At 38.5% G+C, this 18,857-nt stretch overlaps 1 protein-coding gene across 6 annotated transcripts in view; it reads right to left on the minus strand.

The window, feature by feature from the left end:
* Positions 1-122: 122 nt before the first annotated feature.
* frem1a (Fras1 related extracellular matrix 1a) overlaps positions 123-18,857 on the minus strand; it is a 40,005-nt gene continuing 21,270 nt past the window's right edge. For 3 of the 6 annotated variants that reach the window (XM_035940693.2, XM_023293650.3, XM_035940692.2), the window contains 24 exons: positions 18,506-18,714; positions 17,186-17,279; positions 16,851-17,103; positions 14,811-15,014; positions 14,446-14,631; positions 14,160-14,356; positions 13,871-14,081; positions 12,365-12,509; positions 12,124-12,265; positions 10,361-10,556; positions 9,726-9,990; positions 8,587-9,004; positions 7,632-7,833; positions 7,401-7,545; positions 7,185-7,314; positions 6,958-7,030; positions 5,865-6,014; positions 5,583-5,791; positions 5,447-5,494; positions 5,180-5,371; positions 3,271-3,402; positions 2,743-2,858; positions 2,475-2,560; positions 123-1,213 (listed from right to left, as the gene is read on the minus strand). In XM_035940693.2, coding sequence (XP_035796586.2) covers positions 1,011-1,213; positions 2,475-2,560; positions 2,743-2,858; positions 3,271-3,402; positions 5,180-5,371; positions 5,447-5,494; positions 5,583-5,791; positions 5,865-6,014; positions 6,958-7,030; positions 7,185-7,314; positions 7,401-7,545; positions 7,632-7,833; positions 8,587-9,004; positions 9,726-9,990; positions 10,361-10,556; positions 12,124-12,265; positions 12,365-12,509; positions 13,871-14,081; positions 14,160-14,356; positions 14,446-14,631; positions 14,811-15,014; positions 16,851-17,103; positions 17,186-17,279; positions 18,506-18,714 — 4,206 coding nt within the window. In that variant the 3' untranslated portion in view covers positions 123-1,010. Of the gene's footprint in view, positions 1,214-2,474; positions 2,561-2,742; positions 2,859-3,270; positions 3,403-5,179; positions 5,372-5,446; positions 5,495-5,582; positions 5,792-5,864; positions 6,015-6,957; positions 7,031-7,184; positions 7,315-7,400; positions 7,546-7,631; positions 7,834-8,586; positions 9,005-9,725; positions 9,991-10,360; positions 10,557-12,123; positions 12,266-12,364; positions 12,510-13,870; positions 14,082-14,159; positions 14,357-14,445; positions 14,632-14,810; positions 15,015-16,850; positions 17,104-17,185; positions 17,280-18,505; positions 18,715-18,857 lie in introns of those variants that run through there. The other 3 variants (XR_008600511.1, XR_004845958.2, XR_008600512.1) reach the window with 3 other exon arrangements.

Here is an 18,857-nt window from a genome sequence, read left to right on the forward strand (position 1 = left end):
ACTCGTCTTTTATAAGTTTGTTTTGAGGTAAAAATCTGTTGTCTGCAGCAATTCCTGCAAGATAATGGATGCAAATTCTGAAATCACACCTTTCTAAATTAGGCAAAATATTCTGCAAGAGCTTAACTTTTATATCCACTTTATTTTGAAGCGTTTTCTGTTTACATGAATGGAATTCAAGAGACAAAGCCTGATTTTAGTCTTTACAGAAGCATGTGGAAGCAATGATTGATAGAAAAAGTGAAAAGAACGTGGAATTAACCCTCGTGTTGTCCTGCGGGTCAAACTGACCCGTTTTAAAGTTTGAAAATGTGGAAAAAATAAATATTTTCATAGTGAAACTTCTGATGTCCACATTTTCAACATTTTTGGGAAATCTTTGAACATTTTTTTGTGGAAAAAAAGAAATGTTAAAAATGTTTCTTAAGAGCATTCACTAAAAAAATCAAAATCCAGTGAATTTTGCTGAATTTTGGGATTTTTTTCAGACAAGGAAACTATTTTTTTGGTGCCCGTAAATGAGGACAACAGGAGGGTTAAATTCAGTCCATGGCCCGATTAGCCATTTAAAGGAAACAAAAATTGGCTGTTGACCCTCACCGTACATTGTGCATCTTCCCTTTTGCCTCCAAATATCCAATAAGTTGAGTACAACTAGAGGTTTTCATTATATTTTTACACAGTGTGCCAGTTGGGTTGTGATCCTCTGATTAAACACAAATTAATTTAAGAATATGTACAATGTTAGCACAATATAAATTAAAATAACAAGTCAGTTATTCTGAAAAGCATTAAAAAAGCAAAAATACACTGAATACTTTTTAAAAAGGAGCTTTACATATGTAACAATATTGGTTAATTAGAATAAATGCAGGGTAAACTAGGCCACTGAGATCACGCAGCATCGTAACTCTCACAAATTCCATTACGAATCCCAGGCAGTGGTGTGTTGTTGCAGTGAAAGCCTCCCGAGGATCAGTCCTTCCTCGTCTGAAACCACACAGAGGGATTCAGGTTTTCACTGAACACACAAAGCGATGGCCTCTGCTCGTCTTGCAGTCCCTGATCTGCCACTTCGCTCGTCTCCAAACCAGGACGCACTTTCTGCTGCCCTTCGTTTTGGAGCGAGGAGGCGTCTTCCTCCAGTTGGTGAAGACGACCGGCTCGCCTCCCGTCCACTCCCACCGACCTCGACCCTCCCTGTCGTTCAGGCCTGAGGCAGCAGAAGAGAAGTCATTCCATTTGAAGTTAAATGGACCTCGACTGTGTTTGGTAAAGAAGCATTTTAGCAACATAAGGCCCTTTCAGTTAGTTTAGAAATGAGATGATGCAGCTCATTAACATGGGTTATTCCCTAAAACTCCAATCCATTATAGAATATCATGAATGAATCCATTATTTTAAAAAAATTTAAATTAAAAAAATCCCATTTATCAGAGCTGAATTGTTGGATTTTCTACAAATATTTTTCTTTTAACTTCCAAGTAAATTAATCCTGTGTGGCATGCAGTTCCATTGGGGGAAACGAACCAAATCTTACACTGAAAAAAAATGCCCCTCTCAAAACAAGAAAAAAAACTTATTTCAAGGAACTTTTACCTTGAAATAAGTGAAAAAATCTGCCAATAGAACAAGTGAAAAATGTCTTGAAAAATGTAAGATTTCTTGAAAAAAGATATATTTAGAATTTTGAGATCTTAAAATTATTTGGGAAAACTTATTTTAAGCTCCATTTTACCAGGATTGTCAAGCTTAGGTGACTTAAAATAAACCAGACATGCTAAAAAAAATAGCAGTTTTTCACTCAAAACTAGATTTTTGCTTTCATGTAACCTCCTAATTTGAGATGTATTAACCCTCCTCTTGTCCTCATTTAAGAGCACCAAAAAAAATTCAGCAAAAAAATTCCCAGAATATCTGAAAATTCGCAAAACCTTCAGGAAGAAAATTCCAATAATTCCTTAGAAGTTTCCCTTAAAAGTTTTATTTAAAAGAAATCTCCCAAATTTGGCAAGAAAATTCTTGGAAATATTTTTTAAAAATGAGTAAAAATCTTCCAAAAAAAAAATCCTAAAAATATCTGAAATGGGTCAGTTTTGGCCTGCAGGACGACACGAGGGTTAATGACATTGCTTTTGTGTAGTCATACTTTTTATTTTCTCTCAACAACATAAATTGTTTTTGTCCATTTTTCATAAAGAACTGCATTATAAAAACCAAACATGGATTGTTATATTGAACGAAAATGTATATATTTAGTACTCTGAACATAAAGCTGCCACAAGTATCTGTTATTTTACTAACTTATTGTTTCCTAGTACATATAATTTACTAGATAATAATGAAAGCTACACTTTTAAGTACCAAACAAGCTACTTAGGACTTCAATTAGCAACTGGGAACTCTAAAACTGCAAAATTACACATAATGCATTTCTAAATATTTAAAAATCATCTTTCAATGTAAACACTCACCTATCCAGAATGGTTTTCTTCCACTGAAGTCCCACAGCCAGTCCATGTCCACTTTAGAGAGAACACTGGCCAGAGCTCCTTTATATCTGAAATAATAACAATAATAAAAAAACGTCATCTTGCCTTTAAAATTATAGAACATATGGAAGAGATTATACAGTTTTCATGTGTGACAGAGAACAAATCAGAAGAATGTATATTTATGATTCCTGCCGCAGCATTTCTTTGTCCAGTATTCACAGTTTATATGAATTTCTGTGGACTGTACCTTTCCCTGCAGGCCCTGTTAGCTGCGCTCCATGTGGCCTTGTGTTCAGCACTGAGGACGTAGCAACAACCGCCATGGAAAGTCCAGCCCTGAGGACACATCTGAGCGCTCACCATCTGGGATTCAACAGGAAATGTGAAGAAATGTTGGCGTTTAATTCAAACATTATCAATGTTCTGTCGAAAGACCTCTCTTCAATCCTTAAGGAGTTCCACACAGTTCTTTCCGAGAGCCACTATTTTGACTGTTTAGCTGTTGGTCTGAATGATCTGAACTCCCTTTGCTCCTTTAAATACAACTTTTGAAGCAGGACAATCAGAGATCACCGTTATCAGCCCACAACAGCAAAAAGAGACACTTTACTAGCAAGTTAGACCAAAAGTCCAACATTTTGGGTGTTACCATTGATTCTAGTCTTTCTAGATGCATAGAAGAAACAAAAAATGCCTGCATTCTGTTACTTTCTTCCACAGATGCAAAGGGTTTTAATTACAGGCAGGTTTCTCTCTAGTTGTTAAACTGGAATACCTGATCAGTCGGTGCCCAGGGTTTCCAGGAGACGCCGTTGCAGTGAAAGAGCTGATTGGTGGTTTGGTTGAAATGCAGGAGTCCCATCAGTTCTGGCACACAGGGTTTGTGGACGGGGCTATTAGCTGAAGCCTGTAGGGCACAAAAATTCCCATCAAAATAAATATAGTGCTGCTTCAAATGGTAGTGAAGTATTTAGAAATCAAAGTATTGGGATGGTAAAAGACATGCCACAATGTCAAGACAAGAAACCAGGTGTTGTTTTTGGTACTAAAGGGATCAGAATATTGGAAAACTTCAGAGAATGGTGGAATTTGTTTAATAATAATAAGTCAAACTGATGAGCTTTTGCCCTGGTTGGAGATAAAGTTGACCAATACAGATGAAAAATGGTGGAGACAAGACATTACTGCATATGTGTGGGTGGTTCAAATTCAACTCGACGTCGTGCCACTATCTCGCAATGATATAGAAATCTTTAACAAATCTCCACATTTGTCCAAAAATGATTAGACATTTGTCCAGAACTTGCTCAAAAAAAATCCTGTTTTCCTGTTCACATTCTGTCCAAAATGAGTTAAACATGTAGGATGGCTTAGAAGGGTTCCAAAAATTACTAAAAACAATAAAAAGGTCTAAAATGACTCAAATATGACCTCATAAATAAGTGTGTTCTCAAAATGTTGTCAAAATTGGTCAAAAATGACCGAAAATATGTGCAAGAAGACTAGAAATTACTCAAATTTGTCCAGAACTTGTTTAGAAAATCCTCCTTAACTGTTCAAAATCTGTCCAAAATGAGTTAATGGTCTAGGATGGCTGAGGAGGGTTAAAAAAAAAAAAAAACTAAAAATGGGTACAAAATGACTTTAAAAGTGTCTTCAAACTACTAAAATTTTCTTTCCAAAGTAGGAATTATTCACAGTTACAGTTTTATAAAAATCCGTGGTTCAGAGCGGTGGATTTGTTGTAGGATCACAATCATGTGATCATCACCAGGCAGCTGACGTAGTGTTCACTAATATTCAAAAGTACTCAAAAACATGTCTAAAATGACTAAAGAATATCAAAAATAACTTAAAACATGTCCTAACTTACTGAAATGTGTCCCAAATGATTTGAAACTTGTCCAACATGACTGAAGATTGTCCAAAAATAACTGGAAATGTGTCCAAAATCACCCAAAAATGGTCAATATGGCTCAAATAATGTCCAAAATAACTTGAAAAATGTCCTACAAGACATAAAAATTGTAAAATGACTTGAAAATTTTCCAAAATGACTCAAGGATGTCCAAAATTTATTAAAAAAATTATTCAAAATTGACCTAAAATTATTTTAAACTTGTCCAAAATGACAAGAGATGTGTCTTAAATGATTAAAAAATGACTCAAAATAGTCCAAAATGACTCAAAATAGTCAAGTAAATAGTTACAGTGACGCCATGCTGATATCTGGCAATGATACAGAAATCTTCAACAAATACGTGGATCCAGACTATAAGCTGCATCACTGCCAAAATCTAATCACTTGGTCCTTGAGTCATTTCTGACCTTCCCTGAAAATTTCATCCAAATCCGTCTGTTTTTGAATAATGTTGCTAACAGACAGACAAACCAACGCTGATCATCACATCATTCTGCCAAGGAACGCAGGTTGTAATAAGTGTTGGGAAACATTGATTAGCATTTATTTAATGCCATTTAAAACCTAACTGGTCTCAACAATCACTACTGCAGTTTGCATGGCGTCTGGAATTAAGCACCGCTTCCCCAAAAGTCAAGAAAGGACTGAAGAAACAAAATGGACTGGTATTCTGATTATGAGGCTAAGGAGTTTAGAATGGCAAAGGTTAATTCCTCTCTGCTGGCTCAACAAGTTTTCCAAAGACCACAACATTTGTACTCACATGTCCTTCATCCAGTCCTGTTTTCTGAGCTTTTGAGGTCTTTCTTTGAGGATCCAGTTTTAGCTTTGTAATCGCTGCCGACGCCTGCTGCTGCTGCTGCGTTTGCCTGCTGACCACCTGGATGTTCGCCTTCCTGCCCTTCCTGGATGTCGAGGTGTCGTCTTCCACTTGCAATTGCATGATGCCGTGATACTGGAATGGAATGAGAATGTTGAGCCTATAACCTGAAATATCTTCTGGTTGGTGTCAGCTGCTGTTGCTACTTACGGTGTAAACTATGTCTGTTCCGTTGTGGAAAACGGATGAAGGAGCAACCTGAAACACAAAACAGAGAGCAGCTGATGAAGCTAAGCCAGTGCAAGATGGAAAACTGGTTTTAGGGCTCAAATAAAATCAAACTTACTGATTTTGGATTGCCCATCACTCTGATTTTCTTTTTCGTTACTCTTCCTCCTGGCTTGTGGATGCTGTCTCCACGGGTCCAGATGACTGATTCCGTACCAAGAGGAAGTTTCTCCAGCTGGATGGATCCATGTTGGGGGTACGTATCTGACCGAATCTCCTTCCCTCCAAGAACAGGAGCCTCCCGATCCTGGTTTAGCCGGCACTGCCCTGTGTTGGAGATTTAACAGTACGGTTGTTACCGTTCGCCATCTTTTGCGGCAAAAAACACATTATTTCTTACCTCTTCCTGAGTCCCTGATGGTGAGTTGAGCCTTGTTGATGATTCCAATCACTGTGTTTTCAGGAGAAACCAGCAGCACTTCAAACGTCTCCTCAGCCTCCTCAAGGAGATCTTGGATGATCTCAGTTTGCCAGCTCCGCTTTGACACTCCTACAAGGACACAATAATGGATCGTTTAACCCTCGATCTTGAAATGATCTTGTTTTAAGTTGTATTTTAAAAGAAAACTCAAAATAAGTTTAACCCTCGTGTCGTCCTGCAGGTCAAATTAACCTGTTTTAAAGTTCAAAAATGTGGGAAAAAATATATTTTCACAGTGAAACTTCTGATGTCCACATTTTAAACATTTCTGGGAAATCTTTGAACATTTTTTGGTGGAAAAAAGAAATCTAAAATGTTTCTTAAGAACATTCACATAAAAATTTTTGTGTGAATATTAGAAGTTTTACTGATATATATGGAATCACTTTAGATATTTTAAGGATTTTTCTGGAAGATTTTTACTCATTTTTTGAAAATATTTACAAGAATTTTCTTGCCAAATTTGGGGGATTTCAAAAAAAAAAAAAAAAAAAACTTTTAAGGGAAACTTTTAAGGAATTATTGGAATTTTCTTCCTGAATGTTTTGTAAATTTTCAGAAATTTGGGGAATTTTTTGCTGAATTTTTGTATTTTTTTTCAGACAAGGAAACAATATTTTTTGGTGCCCATAAATGAAGACAACAGGAGGGTTAAAGTATGGTGTAGCTTTCACTAAGACGTTTCCTTTTACAACAACAAATGTTTAATGCATTTCCTTGAAGAACATACAAAGCCATGACCCTAAAATTGAGAATATAATGAATTTGTGTGAATTTGCATCCATATTTTGAAGCCCTGCAGAGCATAATGACACCATTACTAAGTTCTGGCATTACCTTTGATGACCTTTATTGGTATTAAGCCAACTGATCTCAATGAAACCAGAACACAACAGTTGTTCCTGTATTTCTACAATAGTTTTATAGGTCTGAACACTGACCCAACTGACAATCTGATCCTCCCTTGAATTCTTAAAATGTCACACAATTTCTCTCTGTAATGAGCCCATACCTGGATCAAACTGAATGAGTGAAGAAGGGTTTATGAGGAAATCTTTTCCAGCGGTTGCAGTCCCCTCCTTTACCTAGAAAACAAAACACAACGCAGAAACGTGTTAAAACCAGCTGGATATAGATCAAGTATCAGGTCTATGATGATTCTGACAACATTACAGGTCAAGATTTCTACAGTTTAAGGCTTCTTTGGAGCACTGAGAAGCTCTAACATCTCTTGCAGACCTTGACGGTGATATACGACGACTCTGCCAGGTTCCCCTTCCGTATGATGTCCAATGAGATGGTTCCCTGCTGCTCACATGCAGAGGACTCCGCCTGAGAAAGCTCCACACTGGACCACCTGAATTCAAGTCTGCAAAAACCAGGTCACGCATGGTGAAGACTAAGCTGGTAGGTTAATGTGTCACGACAAAACCAGTGTGTTGCTGTTCTTCTTACATGTGAGGAGGCCCAGTGTTACCCAGAGGATCAGACACTCTGAACTCCAGGCTGTCTGAGAGAGACTCCCTGTCTGGATTGACGATGTAAACAATAGTTCTTCTGTTCAGCTCCGACTGGGAGAAGCGCTGCAGCACAAAACCACCTGGGAAGAGCAAAGAAGAAGATTATTTTTCTGTCATGCTATGCTACACTGATCGAAACATAGATAAGAAAAAAGACTCTCCAAACCTGTGGTAATGTTTTCCAGGTAGCCAAAATAGGGGGGACGAGTGATGAAGAACATGAGCTCTTCTTCTCTGCTGTCGCTGTCTTGAGCCTTCAGGTCTCGAGATGACAGGAAGATCCCGTATCGGCCATCTGCTAAAAGTTCTGCTTTCCAAAGTGGGAACAGCTTGACAACCTCAGGAGACGACTTATCCAAAGGCTTGATCTGAAAGTACACACAGCTTGATGAAGTAGGAGTGACCGAACAGATACCTTACAGAGAAAACAGGAGCTTCAGCCAGTGGGAAGTTGTGAAGAAATAACACCTTCAAGACCTCTGTGAACCAATATGAAACAAGAAAAGCTCGCAGAAGAGACATGCATCCAATTTTTGCTTGCATTTCCCTCCCAAAAAATGTATTCCAAAAAGACTAATTTGAATAAAGCCACTACCACTCATGAGCCAAAACATTCTGACCATTCCTACGTGAATAGAACAACTATCTCGTAACTAGAGCACCTTTCAAGGTTTGGGATTTATCAGATAATAAACTCAGTTCTATTCAACATGTGGGATGTTAGAGAAATGCAACAAAGATGCAACAAAGGTTTGGTTGCACTACAAAGTTCAGTTCAGTACCCAGACTTCACTTGGTCAGATAAGACTTGTAGCTTCTGGGTGCTAAGACATGCTAATTTAATGCTAATGCATTGTTTGGCACAATCTACTTAGATTCACTTCCTGTGCAGAAAACCTCTGTAAAGATATCTAAATTTTGTTGGATAAAGTTCCTCTGAGGATAAAAATACAGGAAAACAACATTTAATGATCTTATTCTGTTCTCATTGGCTCACGAGCAGACAATCCTAGGATGTAAGTGGTGCAATTAGACCATTTTCCAACTTTCAGGTTTCTAGAAGAGTTGTGACAAAACCACAAAGTCTCAGCAACTTACAGAATACAGCTTTTAATAACTACCTGAATGGTGAAGAACACAGGTTCTGTATGTAGCCGCCCGTCCAGCAGGAAACCTCGGTTGGTGCTGTCAGAAGCAGTGAAGGCGAATCGGTCGATCTGCGACGGCCCCCCGTCATGTTTGTACGCCACCTCTAACTCCTGAACGTCTGTCTGGGTGAAGTTTGAACCGGTGGTCAGTGTGGTACCAGCTAAAACCAGCTTGCCATACTGTGGAGGCTGCAGGAGGATAAAAGTCAGGGCGCTGGGTGGAGTGTCGGGGTCGGACATGGACAGGCAGTCAGGACCCAGGATCATGGAGGAACCTTGGGGGACTGAGAGGCCTTTGTTGGAGGTCAGAGACGGCAGGACGCGATCCACCATTTCCACCACAATCTCAAAGCTTCCATTCCGACTGGTTTTACCATTACTCACAACAAACCTGGTAAAGGATGAAAGAGCAGGGTGTTAGGTGATGTGGCCTGATGTGGTCAATGTAAAAACTAGATTAGAAATGACAGATTCAGTAGAGTCACTACAGGTTGAAGCACAACGGACACATACACTGCAAAAACTCAAAATCTCACCAAGTCTATTTGTCTTATTTTTAGTCAAAATGTCTCATCCCACTTGATTTAAGATAAATTCACTTAACAAGAGACATTTCAGCAGATGGAGGGACTTGTTTTAAGACAATGCATCTTAAATATCTTCTTAAGTCAAACAATCTTGAAATTATCTTGTTTTGAGTTGAATTTTACAAGAAAACTCAAAATAAGTTTAACCCGCATGTCGTCCTGTGGGTCAAAATTGACCCGTTTTAAAGTTTGAAAATGCTGGATTTTGGTTGATTTTTATGTGAATGTTCTTAAAGAAAATATTAAAAGTTTTACTGATATATATGCAATCACTTTAGATATTTTTAGGATTTTTTGGAAGATTTTTACTCATTTTTTGAAAATATTTACAAGAATTTTCTTGCCAAATTTGGGGGATTTAAAAAAAAAAAAAAAAAAAAAAAAACTTTTAAGGGGAACTTTTAAGGAATTATTGGAATTTCCTTCCTGAAGGTTTTGCAAATTTTCAGAAATTTTGATCCCTGTATACAAATTCTCTAGGTACACAAGTCACCCAAGTTGCAATTGATGGCTTCTTGGACTCACTGAAAGGTCTCTTTGGGTATGCTGGCTTGGTTGTCGTGGACGTATGCCACAAGGTTGGCCGCTATGTCCATCTGGCTGAATGTGGAGATGACCAGTCCGGGATGTTTGACGTACTCTACGTGTCCGTGAGCAGGTGGGTTGGTGATGACGTACAGAAGCTCCTCTGGTTTGTCTGTTCCATCTGTTGCCAGCAGCACATCTGTGGTGAGAACCACGCGGTCGCCTCGGCTGATGCTCACCGGCTTCACAATGATGGCAATGTTTCCTGAAAACCACAAATCAGTAAAGGTTACATTACATTTAGGACCACATCTTATTGATTGGTCAAATCATTATGCCTAATATGTTGTTGTCTTTTGGATTCCACTAAAACTGCTTAAAAGGTATATGAAGGTGCCTTGAGGTACCAAGACCTTAGCAGCAGATCCTTTAAACAGGAAGTTGGATCAGACTTGTTCTGAATTCGAAACCATACTGTTGCTATGATATTTGAGATAATGAGTGGTCATAACGCTTTGCTCAGAAACCCTAAACAGGAAAAAATGTTGGCCACATGACCTGGCAGTCATGAGGACATCACAAGCAGATAATTTCATCCAAACCTAATGAAGAATTTAAAGACTAAATTCCACTACCTTTTTCTAGATCCTTCACAGAGATCTGGAAGTGCTGTGGTGGCGATTGATTCTTTCCATCCAGCAAGTGGAACACAAAGAAGTCCTGTGTTTTAGCATCGCCGACGCCTGTGTGTACGTAGCGCAGAAGGTTCATGTCTACCATTTCTTGAGTGCAGTTGCTTCCCGCCGACAGCGTCACCCAGGTCCGACTTTCCTGAGACAGAATCAGTCACAGTTAGAGCTCGGCGTCTCCCTGTATCATCCCAGTGTGAACAGTGATTCCTAACTAAGAGAAGGGAGATGGTGCAGCACAGGGACGCCCAGATGCAAACAAAATAAATTACTGGCTTCAGCATGTCTGATCAGATTCCTCAGTTTGACACAAGAATTTGCAACAAGTCCTAAAAGCTAAACAACCATATAGATAGTGTGTCCCTACCCTCTAATACAATGGTGTCAAACTCATTTTAGTTCAGGGGCCACATTCAGCCCAATTTGATGTAAAGTGGGCAGTAAAATCACAGCATAAGAACCTATAAATAACAATCTGGATCAATAGTTATCTAGACCTGAACAATGTAGTATTTTACTTTATGATCAAAATGACAAAAGAACAATGATTTATGATCAAAACTACAAAAAAGACAAAAAAAACAACAAAAAGAAGACAAAATATGACAAAAATTAGAAACAAAACAACAAAAACACGAGACCAGCAGCAAACTTCAGACAAAAAAAAGACAAAAAATTACAAAACGAGACACAAAACGACAAAAGCAAGAAACAAAGGGACAAAAAAATAGACAACGCAAGCGAGACAAAAAGGAAACACAAAATGACAAAAACAAGAAACAAAACGACAAAACCATGAGACGGTCAGACAAAAAAAGACAATAAACAACAAAAACAAGACAAAATATTCCAAAAATGAGACAAAATGACAAATGAACAATCTAGTAGTTTACTTGATGATCAAAAAAACTCGTCATGGTCTAGAAATTATTTTAAATTTAGAATTTTATAAATGTACAATCTGCAGTTAAAGTCTTCTCTGGAATTTTTACACTTTGAGGGCCGGATTGGACCCTCTGGAGGACTGGTTTTGGCCCACAGGTCACATGTTTGACACCCCTGCTCTAATATAGTCATTAGAGGCAGACTATTGGTTTAACAGGAGATACAGAAGACATGCCAAAGACAAACTTCTAAATCCTTATTAAAAATAAACTCCTTAATGATTAGACAATGCTATAAAGGTTTGTGTTTAGGAACATCCAACCATGTAGTTGACTGTTTTTTTGGGACACTTGGGGGCAGCACAACATTTACAACACTTTACGAATAGGTTGAGTATTTATCCTTCTAGCGGACAAAGCAATGCTTGGATATATTTGGAGCCATGCTTGTGCCAACCAGATGAATATTAGTCCAATATTTTGCTCAGTTTTGGTCTCCATCAATGCCTTTGAAATATATTTGGCTCTAAGCTGCTAGTTGCTAAATACTCCACTATGGTTGTAAGGCTGTAGATGGCTAAGAATGCAGGTCTGAAACCAAAACAATAAACTAAAAGAAGGTAAAAAGCTCAGTAGAACTGATGGGAGCAGCAGATTTGGTCATAAGTCTCTGTAAACTGACTGTAAATGAGGAACAAATGTGAATTTCCGTTAAATCTAGTTGGGTACATGTGAATGATTCCATCCTCCTCACTTTACACAACTAAACTAATAAGGGACATCATATCAAAAATTGGTTTAACGACCTCATGGCACTGCACCAACCTTAAGCTGGAGGACTCCTTGGGTTGGAACGCTGTCGAATATATACATGACCTCTGAAGCGGGGTTGTCGCTGTCCACTGCAAGCAACGTAACGCTGGATATAAGTCTGGCTTCTCCTGGCTCCACCTCCAGTCCATTGTTCCTGTACACCAGAAGATTGACACGAGGTTCACTTTTCTTTCCCACAATCAGTCCAGTGATGACTAACTTTCAACAGGAGCTCTGATGAAGATGTTCTTACCTGTTGACGCGAGGCTCTTCGTCATTCACTGGCTGCACTTTAACCATCACCTGTCTGTGCAGTTTGTGTCTGCCGTCAGTCAGCTGGATGGTAAAACTGTCCTCCATATTCTCAGAGTCGTCGTGCATGTACATCACCTCCATACCTGTGGGATGATGATGATGATGATGACATGGGTTGATCTGACTTATTGACTGATTTTGGAATTAAGGATGCATATCAATATTTCTTCATTGGTGACATCAGAATTATTTTACTTCAAGAGAAACTCAAATTTGTCACAGAATCTTAATATTCTTGTGATTTGAAGGAAAGTTCTTCATTTTAAGTCAGTTTAATTGCTTTAAAGCTTTAAAACAGAATGGTTAGACTGTCAGGCGTCTCTAACACCCACTTAAATCCAGGCATTATCATTGTTTTTTGGATGTTAAACACCAAAAGTGTCTATTAGACAGTGTAACTACACACATATTTGCATATAATTAAGTACAGCAAGTTAAATCTTAAAGTAGCACATGCAGTCTAAAGGTACATTTAGTTTATACCTAGAACCTAGAGGAAATTAGCCTAGCTTAGCATTAGTGGAAGAAGTGGAAACAGCTAGCCTGGTTCTCTTCAAATGTTACAAAATATGTCTACCAGCACCTCTAAAAGTCACAAGCAGAAAAATAAAAATCACAGGTCGTATGAGTGCTTTTAGGGTAGCTGATTTGGTACTACCTCCTAAAGTTCGGTGCTATCATACCCATGCAGGAACCTGCGAAAACCTTTCACTTGCTGACCAAATGTACAATTGGCAAATCATTAAAAACACATTTTGCTGTTTAGATTAGCTTCTTCTTTTTGATAAATGAGATTGAAGGTGCTGATTAGTGAGATTTGGAGATGCTGGAAGAGTCACAGTGAGAACAGGGTTATCGTCTGTCAGAACAAGTTCTTATGTCATGCTGTCTATGTTGGAAACGCAGTGTATTTATTATCATCCTGAGTAAACCATCTTTCAATAATTACAGAGAGGGGATGCAATCTTTCTTAAACAGAGGGGTAGGGGTATACATTTCTAGACTTTCTGTTCAGCTAGATGCTAATAGGATTGTGTTATCCAAATAAAAAGGGGCCACAAATAGTTACAAATGGAAAAAAGAGTGCTAGGAGGAACTGTGCAACACCTGACTCCTGGTTCGTCTCTGGACAGTCACCCACAGTCATTGGTTTTAAATAATAAGAGACAAAGGGTGATAAAAACACTCCCTATTGAACTTTAGAAAGGTGTACTTTATGCTAAGCTAGCCTTATTTCCTCTTGTCTCTACTTAACACACTTGATACAGACTTGAGACCAATCTTGTCATCTACCGAAACTCTTGCTTGTGTCTCAAAGACCTACTGTGTCCCCTGATGCCAGCAAGACTAAGTATACTCGATTAATAAATAATGATTTAAAGTGATTTCTTATCAACATCAGTCATTAGTGAAAGAGGCTTTAACACTGACATGTAAAAAGTACCATTTATAAGGTCGGTCATGGTAAAGTCGACCACAGGGGCTGGAGGATTGGCTTCTCGTCTCTTGTTGATTGGTTTTCCACCACTGTGGTCGATGATGCTGCCATGCTGAGGAGGTTTGACGACGCTGAAAACGAGGACGTTCCTGGGGACGTCCAGATCCATCGCATGCAACACCGTTGAGTCCAGCTGCTTCATTTCTCCTTCTTGTACCTCATCACACAAGGAAGTCAGTCAATTGGTGAGTAACAACTGACGGGAATGTCTCGTCTGGTTTTCAGGAGAACTTACTGTGATGTTGCGAGCCACAAACTCTGGGATCTCGTCATTTGTCGGGTTGATAATGATGTAAAATGGGACGTTGGCAGAGCTTCGTTTGCCGTCTGACACACAGAGCATGAACTGATCAGCTGTTGGCTCCATCCTCTGGTGTCTGGACTGTACATAGTTAATGTGACCCTCCATGATGTCTTTGTATGAAAAAGAAGCTGGGGGAAAAGGACCAAACAAACCATCAAATCATCAATATTTTGCTTCACCTGTCTTACAATAATACACAGTATATCACAACGCTCACCTATGCTTATGCCGGTGTTGCTTTTCTCGAAACCCGGACTAGGAAGGACATTTTCAATATATCCAAAATGCGGCGGAGAAATCAAACTGACCACCAGCTCATCCACGACTGTGTCCATGTCAGAGGCTTTTAAATGAGATGCAGTAATTGGGGCGGTTCCACCTTCATCCACCATAAAGATGTCTCCTACAAAGACGAGACGACAAATGATGGTAGAACATTAAACTTAAGAATTCTTAAACATATAACAGGGTATATTTGGTATTTTATCACTGTTTCTGTTGGTTATGATCTAAATAAACTCATGTAAATCATTATTTCTTAGTAATCAAAGTTCAATGGTGGTTGAGTTAGAAATGGCTGACCTGTTGATAGAGTAGGTGGTTGGCTGTCGACAGGAAACACTGTGATCTGTAGGTCGTAAACAGGAAGACTGTCTCGTAGCTGAGCCGTGCCTCTGGTCCTGATGGGATTCTCTCCTTTGCAGCATAAAGCCGAGGTCTCCGACTCTCCATCAGAAATGACGAAGGTGATGGTGTCATGGCGAGGAGCGAGTCCAATCTCCAGTCCTTAAACCACAGTCATAAACAGCTCTTTTAGAGACAACCTAAAAGAGCTTATGTTATAGTTCTGCTCCACAGGGTATTCACTGCATATGCACACTTGAAGGAGTTTCATTAACTCCTATGGCTCTAATTGGAAAGAGTCATGTCCATTTTGTTAAATTAAAAGTACCAAAATATATTTGTCCTATGTTTGTAAATTCAGATTGTTCTTACTGATGACAGCACGATTTCGGACATTTTACACACTCAAGAATCAATTGACTATTATTGAAAAAAAAAATGGTGTTTAGTTCTCCTAAACACTATTCAAGCAAATACGAGACCAACAGATATTAACTACAACATAGAGTACAATGTAACTTAAGACTATTCGAGTCCTAAAACTGGTTAATGTGCTAATGTACGAGCATCATGGTCATCCAGTGTGCTCTGTTGACCACAATTTCCAGCCTGATTTATTAATCTTTTCCACAGATCTGAATATAGATGATTCTTTAGTTACTCTGCCTATTGAAGCCAGTTGAGCATCATTTGTGACTGAAGCTCCTGCGATCTGTGCTCTAACGATAAACCATTTTTCTAAGTCAGAAAGATCTTTTCCTCTCACCATATAGATTAAAGAAAATTTTAATGATTAGATGTTAATTGCTTACGTTTACCATGTAGGGCACATGTGTGGAACATTTACATCCATCGTGTTTATCCACTCATTTATTTATCTTTCTATTTGTCACTCGTCTGCATATTGAATTGGAAAATTTATGTATTTTAACAAAGTAGTTTCACATCTTTAGAAAAAAGCAACATTTATTTAGTTGATCTCCTAGAAGAGAAACACCAGTCTCATTAGTGGGTGGTCAGGACATAGCAAGGAGCCGGGATGTGGTTAGCTTAGCTTAGCATAAAGGCTGCATGCACGGAGATACAGATAGTCTGGTTCTAGTAGAAGCGAAAAACCTACAAACACCTCAAAATGTCATTAACTGACACCTTGTATGTTAGTGTCTAACCCATACACCAATAAAATGTTCTAATATTTCATGACAAGCTGTGATATTGGAGTGTACAGCTTCCTGGAATCACTGTGAGGTTGCCAGGTTTGGCACCACAGTGTGATTACGGCATGCTAGGAAATACCTCACCAAAGAAAATGTTAACACTCTTATGAAGCTGTCATACCTTTACCATTACCCCTGATATTTGGTGCTTCAGAGACAGTTTAGTGTCTATAGACCATATACAGCCCCTTAGTAAAGTATTTAGCCTCTCAAAGAACTGAAAAAACTGGAACCTTGTTGACCCCAGTTAGGGTTGCTGAGCATCTAAACCACCAAATTAACTTAGACTGCAGCTAGACACTATCGTTCAAAAGTTTGGAGTCACTTAGAAATGTCCTTATTTTTCAAAGAAAAGCAGTTTTTTTCAATGAAAATAACATTAAATGAATGATAAATCCAGTGTAGACATTGTTAATGTGGTAAATGACTATTCTAGCTGGAAATTTTTAATGGAATATCTCCATAGAGGTACAGAGGAACATTTCCAGCAACCATCACTCCTGTGTTCTAATGCTACATTGAGTTAGCTAATGGTGTTGAAAGGCTCATTGATGATTAGAAAACTCTTGTGCATTTATGACAGCACATACTTCTGTGAATTTAATTTAGTGCAGTATTTCTCTTAATTTCACTACTTTAACTCAATATTTCTGTGAATTTACTTACTTTAAGTCAATATTTCCATGCTCAAGTGTGAGTTTTCATGGAAACATTCAATTTTCTGGGTGACTCCAAACTTTTGAAGGATAGTTTAGATCTTGGTCCGCCCTCGGGTGTCTACCTGTGTGTTTGTAGGTGATGATCTCTGCGGTGACGTCTGCCTGGATGAAGCGATCGACCACGACGCCACTTCGCAGCACCACGCCATGATAGGGCTGCCGGGCTATTAGGAAGGCCAGGATGTTGTTGTCGCTGTCTGCATCGGTGGCGTAAATGTACTCTGCTGTGATGACTATTTCCTGTCCCTCTGCACAACTGAGAACTGGATTCAAACCAGTAGCCACCACTGGGACCTCATCATTAATGGGGTTTACCTGGAAATGACAAGTATGTTACTATGAAGATAGTAATATTTAACTTTTGGGTGTTTTTTTCTTCGTAAATGACAGTAATTACCTTCACTTGCAGGATAAAACTGACAGCATTGATGCCGTCTGTTGCAGTAAACTCAATGTTGTCGTCCGTAGTTTCTGAGCTGTCGTGATTATATCTGTTTGAAAAAATAAACCAAAGAGTTATTCATCTTAAAAACATTTGTACAGTGAAATTATTCAGTCAACAACCTGACTCACACTAATCCTTTTAGCTTCATACAGATGGCACTCAGCTCTACTTCTCTGTCAGACATGTTAATCTCAGATGGATGTACCAAACATTCCTCAAATTAAATGAAGATAAAACAAATGTTCTTTGTTTTGTGACCAAGAATGTTCCAAGCAACCTCTAGCAGTCAGTGGGACTTTTAGCCCGTAACATAAAGGATGTTCATTTTTTTTCTGGAATTCTATTTAAAATATGAAACTTTTTTTCATTTAACATAATTTCTATGATCATATTCAGTGTTTTTCTCTCCTGTTATGTTTCATTTTTCTTTTTTGGCAATCCTTTTTAGTGATTCTTGTGGATGTTACGGTCCTGTCTGTGCAATACAGTGACTGCACTCCTGCCAGTTTTAGCTCCTCTATAAGACAACTGGTGTTTCTTTCTTATGTCTTTAAGATATGGCAACTTTAAAATTCTGAAAAAAATTTTCATGATACTGTATATCAAAGTATGTTGTTCCTCTCACTTCCCCAGTATTAGTAACAGCAACCTAACAAATGTTTTTCATTTATATTGAAAATGGAACATAAACAACTGAACTTGTTCTAGAATACAAACATGCATCTGAAGTTTGTGCCAGCAATTAGTTTTAACCAGCTGTAAATGCTGAATGTGCTAAATGCAATTTATGTGCATTGAAGATGTTTTGAGATGTTTAACAAGAATAAAAGAGTATTTGTGGAACCACAAATTTGTGTCTGTGTCCTTTTTTTGGTATGAGATGCAGTGATTTCAGTGATGATACTGAAGTAATCCAAAACTAGTTTTTGTACTGAATGAATAAGTAAGTACAAAAATTACCAGTAATGTGTAGTTAGTGATCGACTACATTTCAAAGTAGTTTGACCAAAATCTGTGCTTTCGCAACATCTTCTGGAGCTTAAAGCTTCCAGTATTTATTAACTGGCAGAAATGACAGTTTTCATGACAACTGACTAACATTATCCACTAAATAGAGTTTAATAGATGTTCAGAATTGTCTGGTCAAATAACTATTTTCAAGGGTCAACAAAGACCTCTGAGAAGAAAGCCCCTATAAAAATTATTGACATATTTGCATGGTTAGTTTCCTCTGATTTTGACCCTAGAAAGGAGTGATAAAGAAAGTCTGACCGAACTTTAAGGCTTTTCAGGTCTTGCAGAGTGAAGGTCTGGCCTGGTTTTAGTGGAAGGCCTCCTAGCTGCAGAGTTCCATGATGTGGCTCCTTCTGAAGCTCCACCTTCAGGACTTCTTCCACAGAGTCCACATCCGACAGCAGCAGGTGTTCGGGGCCGAGCCAGCACTCTCCTCCCTCATCTACAGTCAGAGGGTTGGTGATAACCTGAAACAGAATGTGTGCACACCTATCCTATGTATCTGCATATTCATATGCATTGAATTTGTGAGCTGTTTTAGGGCAGTCAGAACTTTTCTATTCCAACCACAACAACTTCCCCCGAAGAACCTCTTTTTTTGGTTGTTTCA

Source organism: Amphiprion ocellaris, chromosome 23 (genome assembly GCF_022539595.1).
Source record: "Amphiprion ocellaris isolate individual 3 ecotype Okinawa chromosome 23, ASM2253959v1, whole genome shotgun sequence".
NCBI lineage: Eukaryota > Metazoa > Chordata > Actinopteri > Pomacentridae > Amphiprion > Amphiprion ocellaris.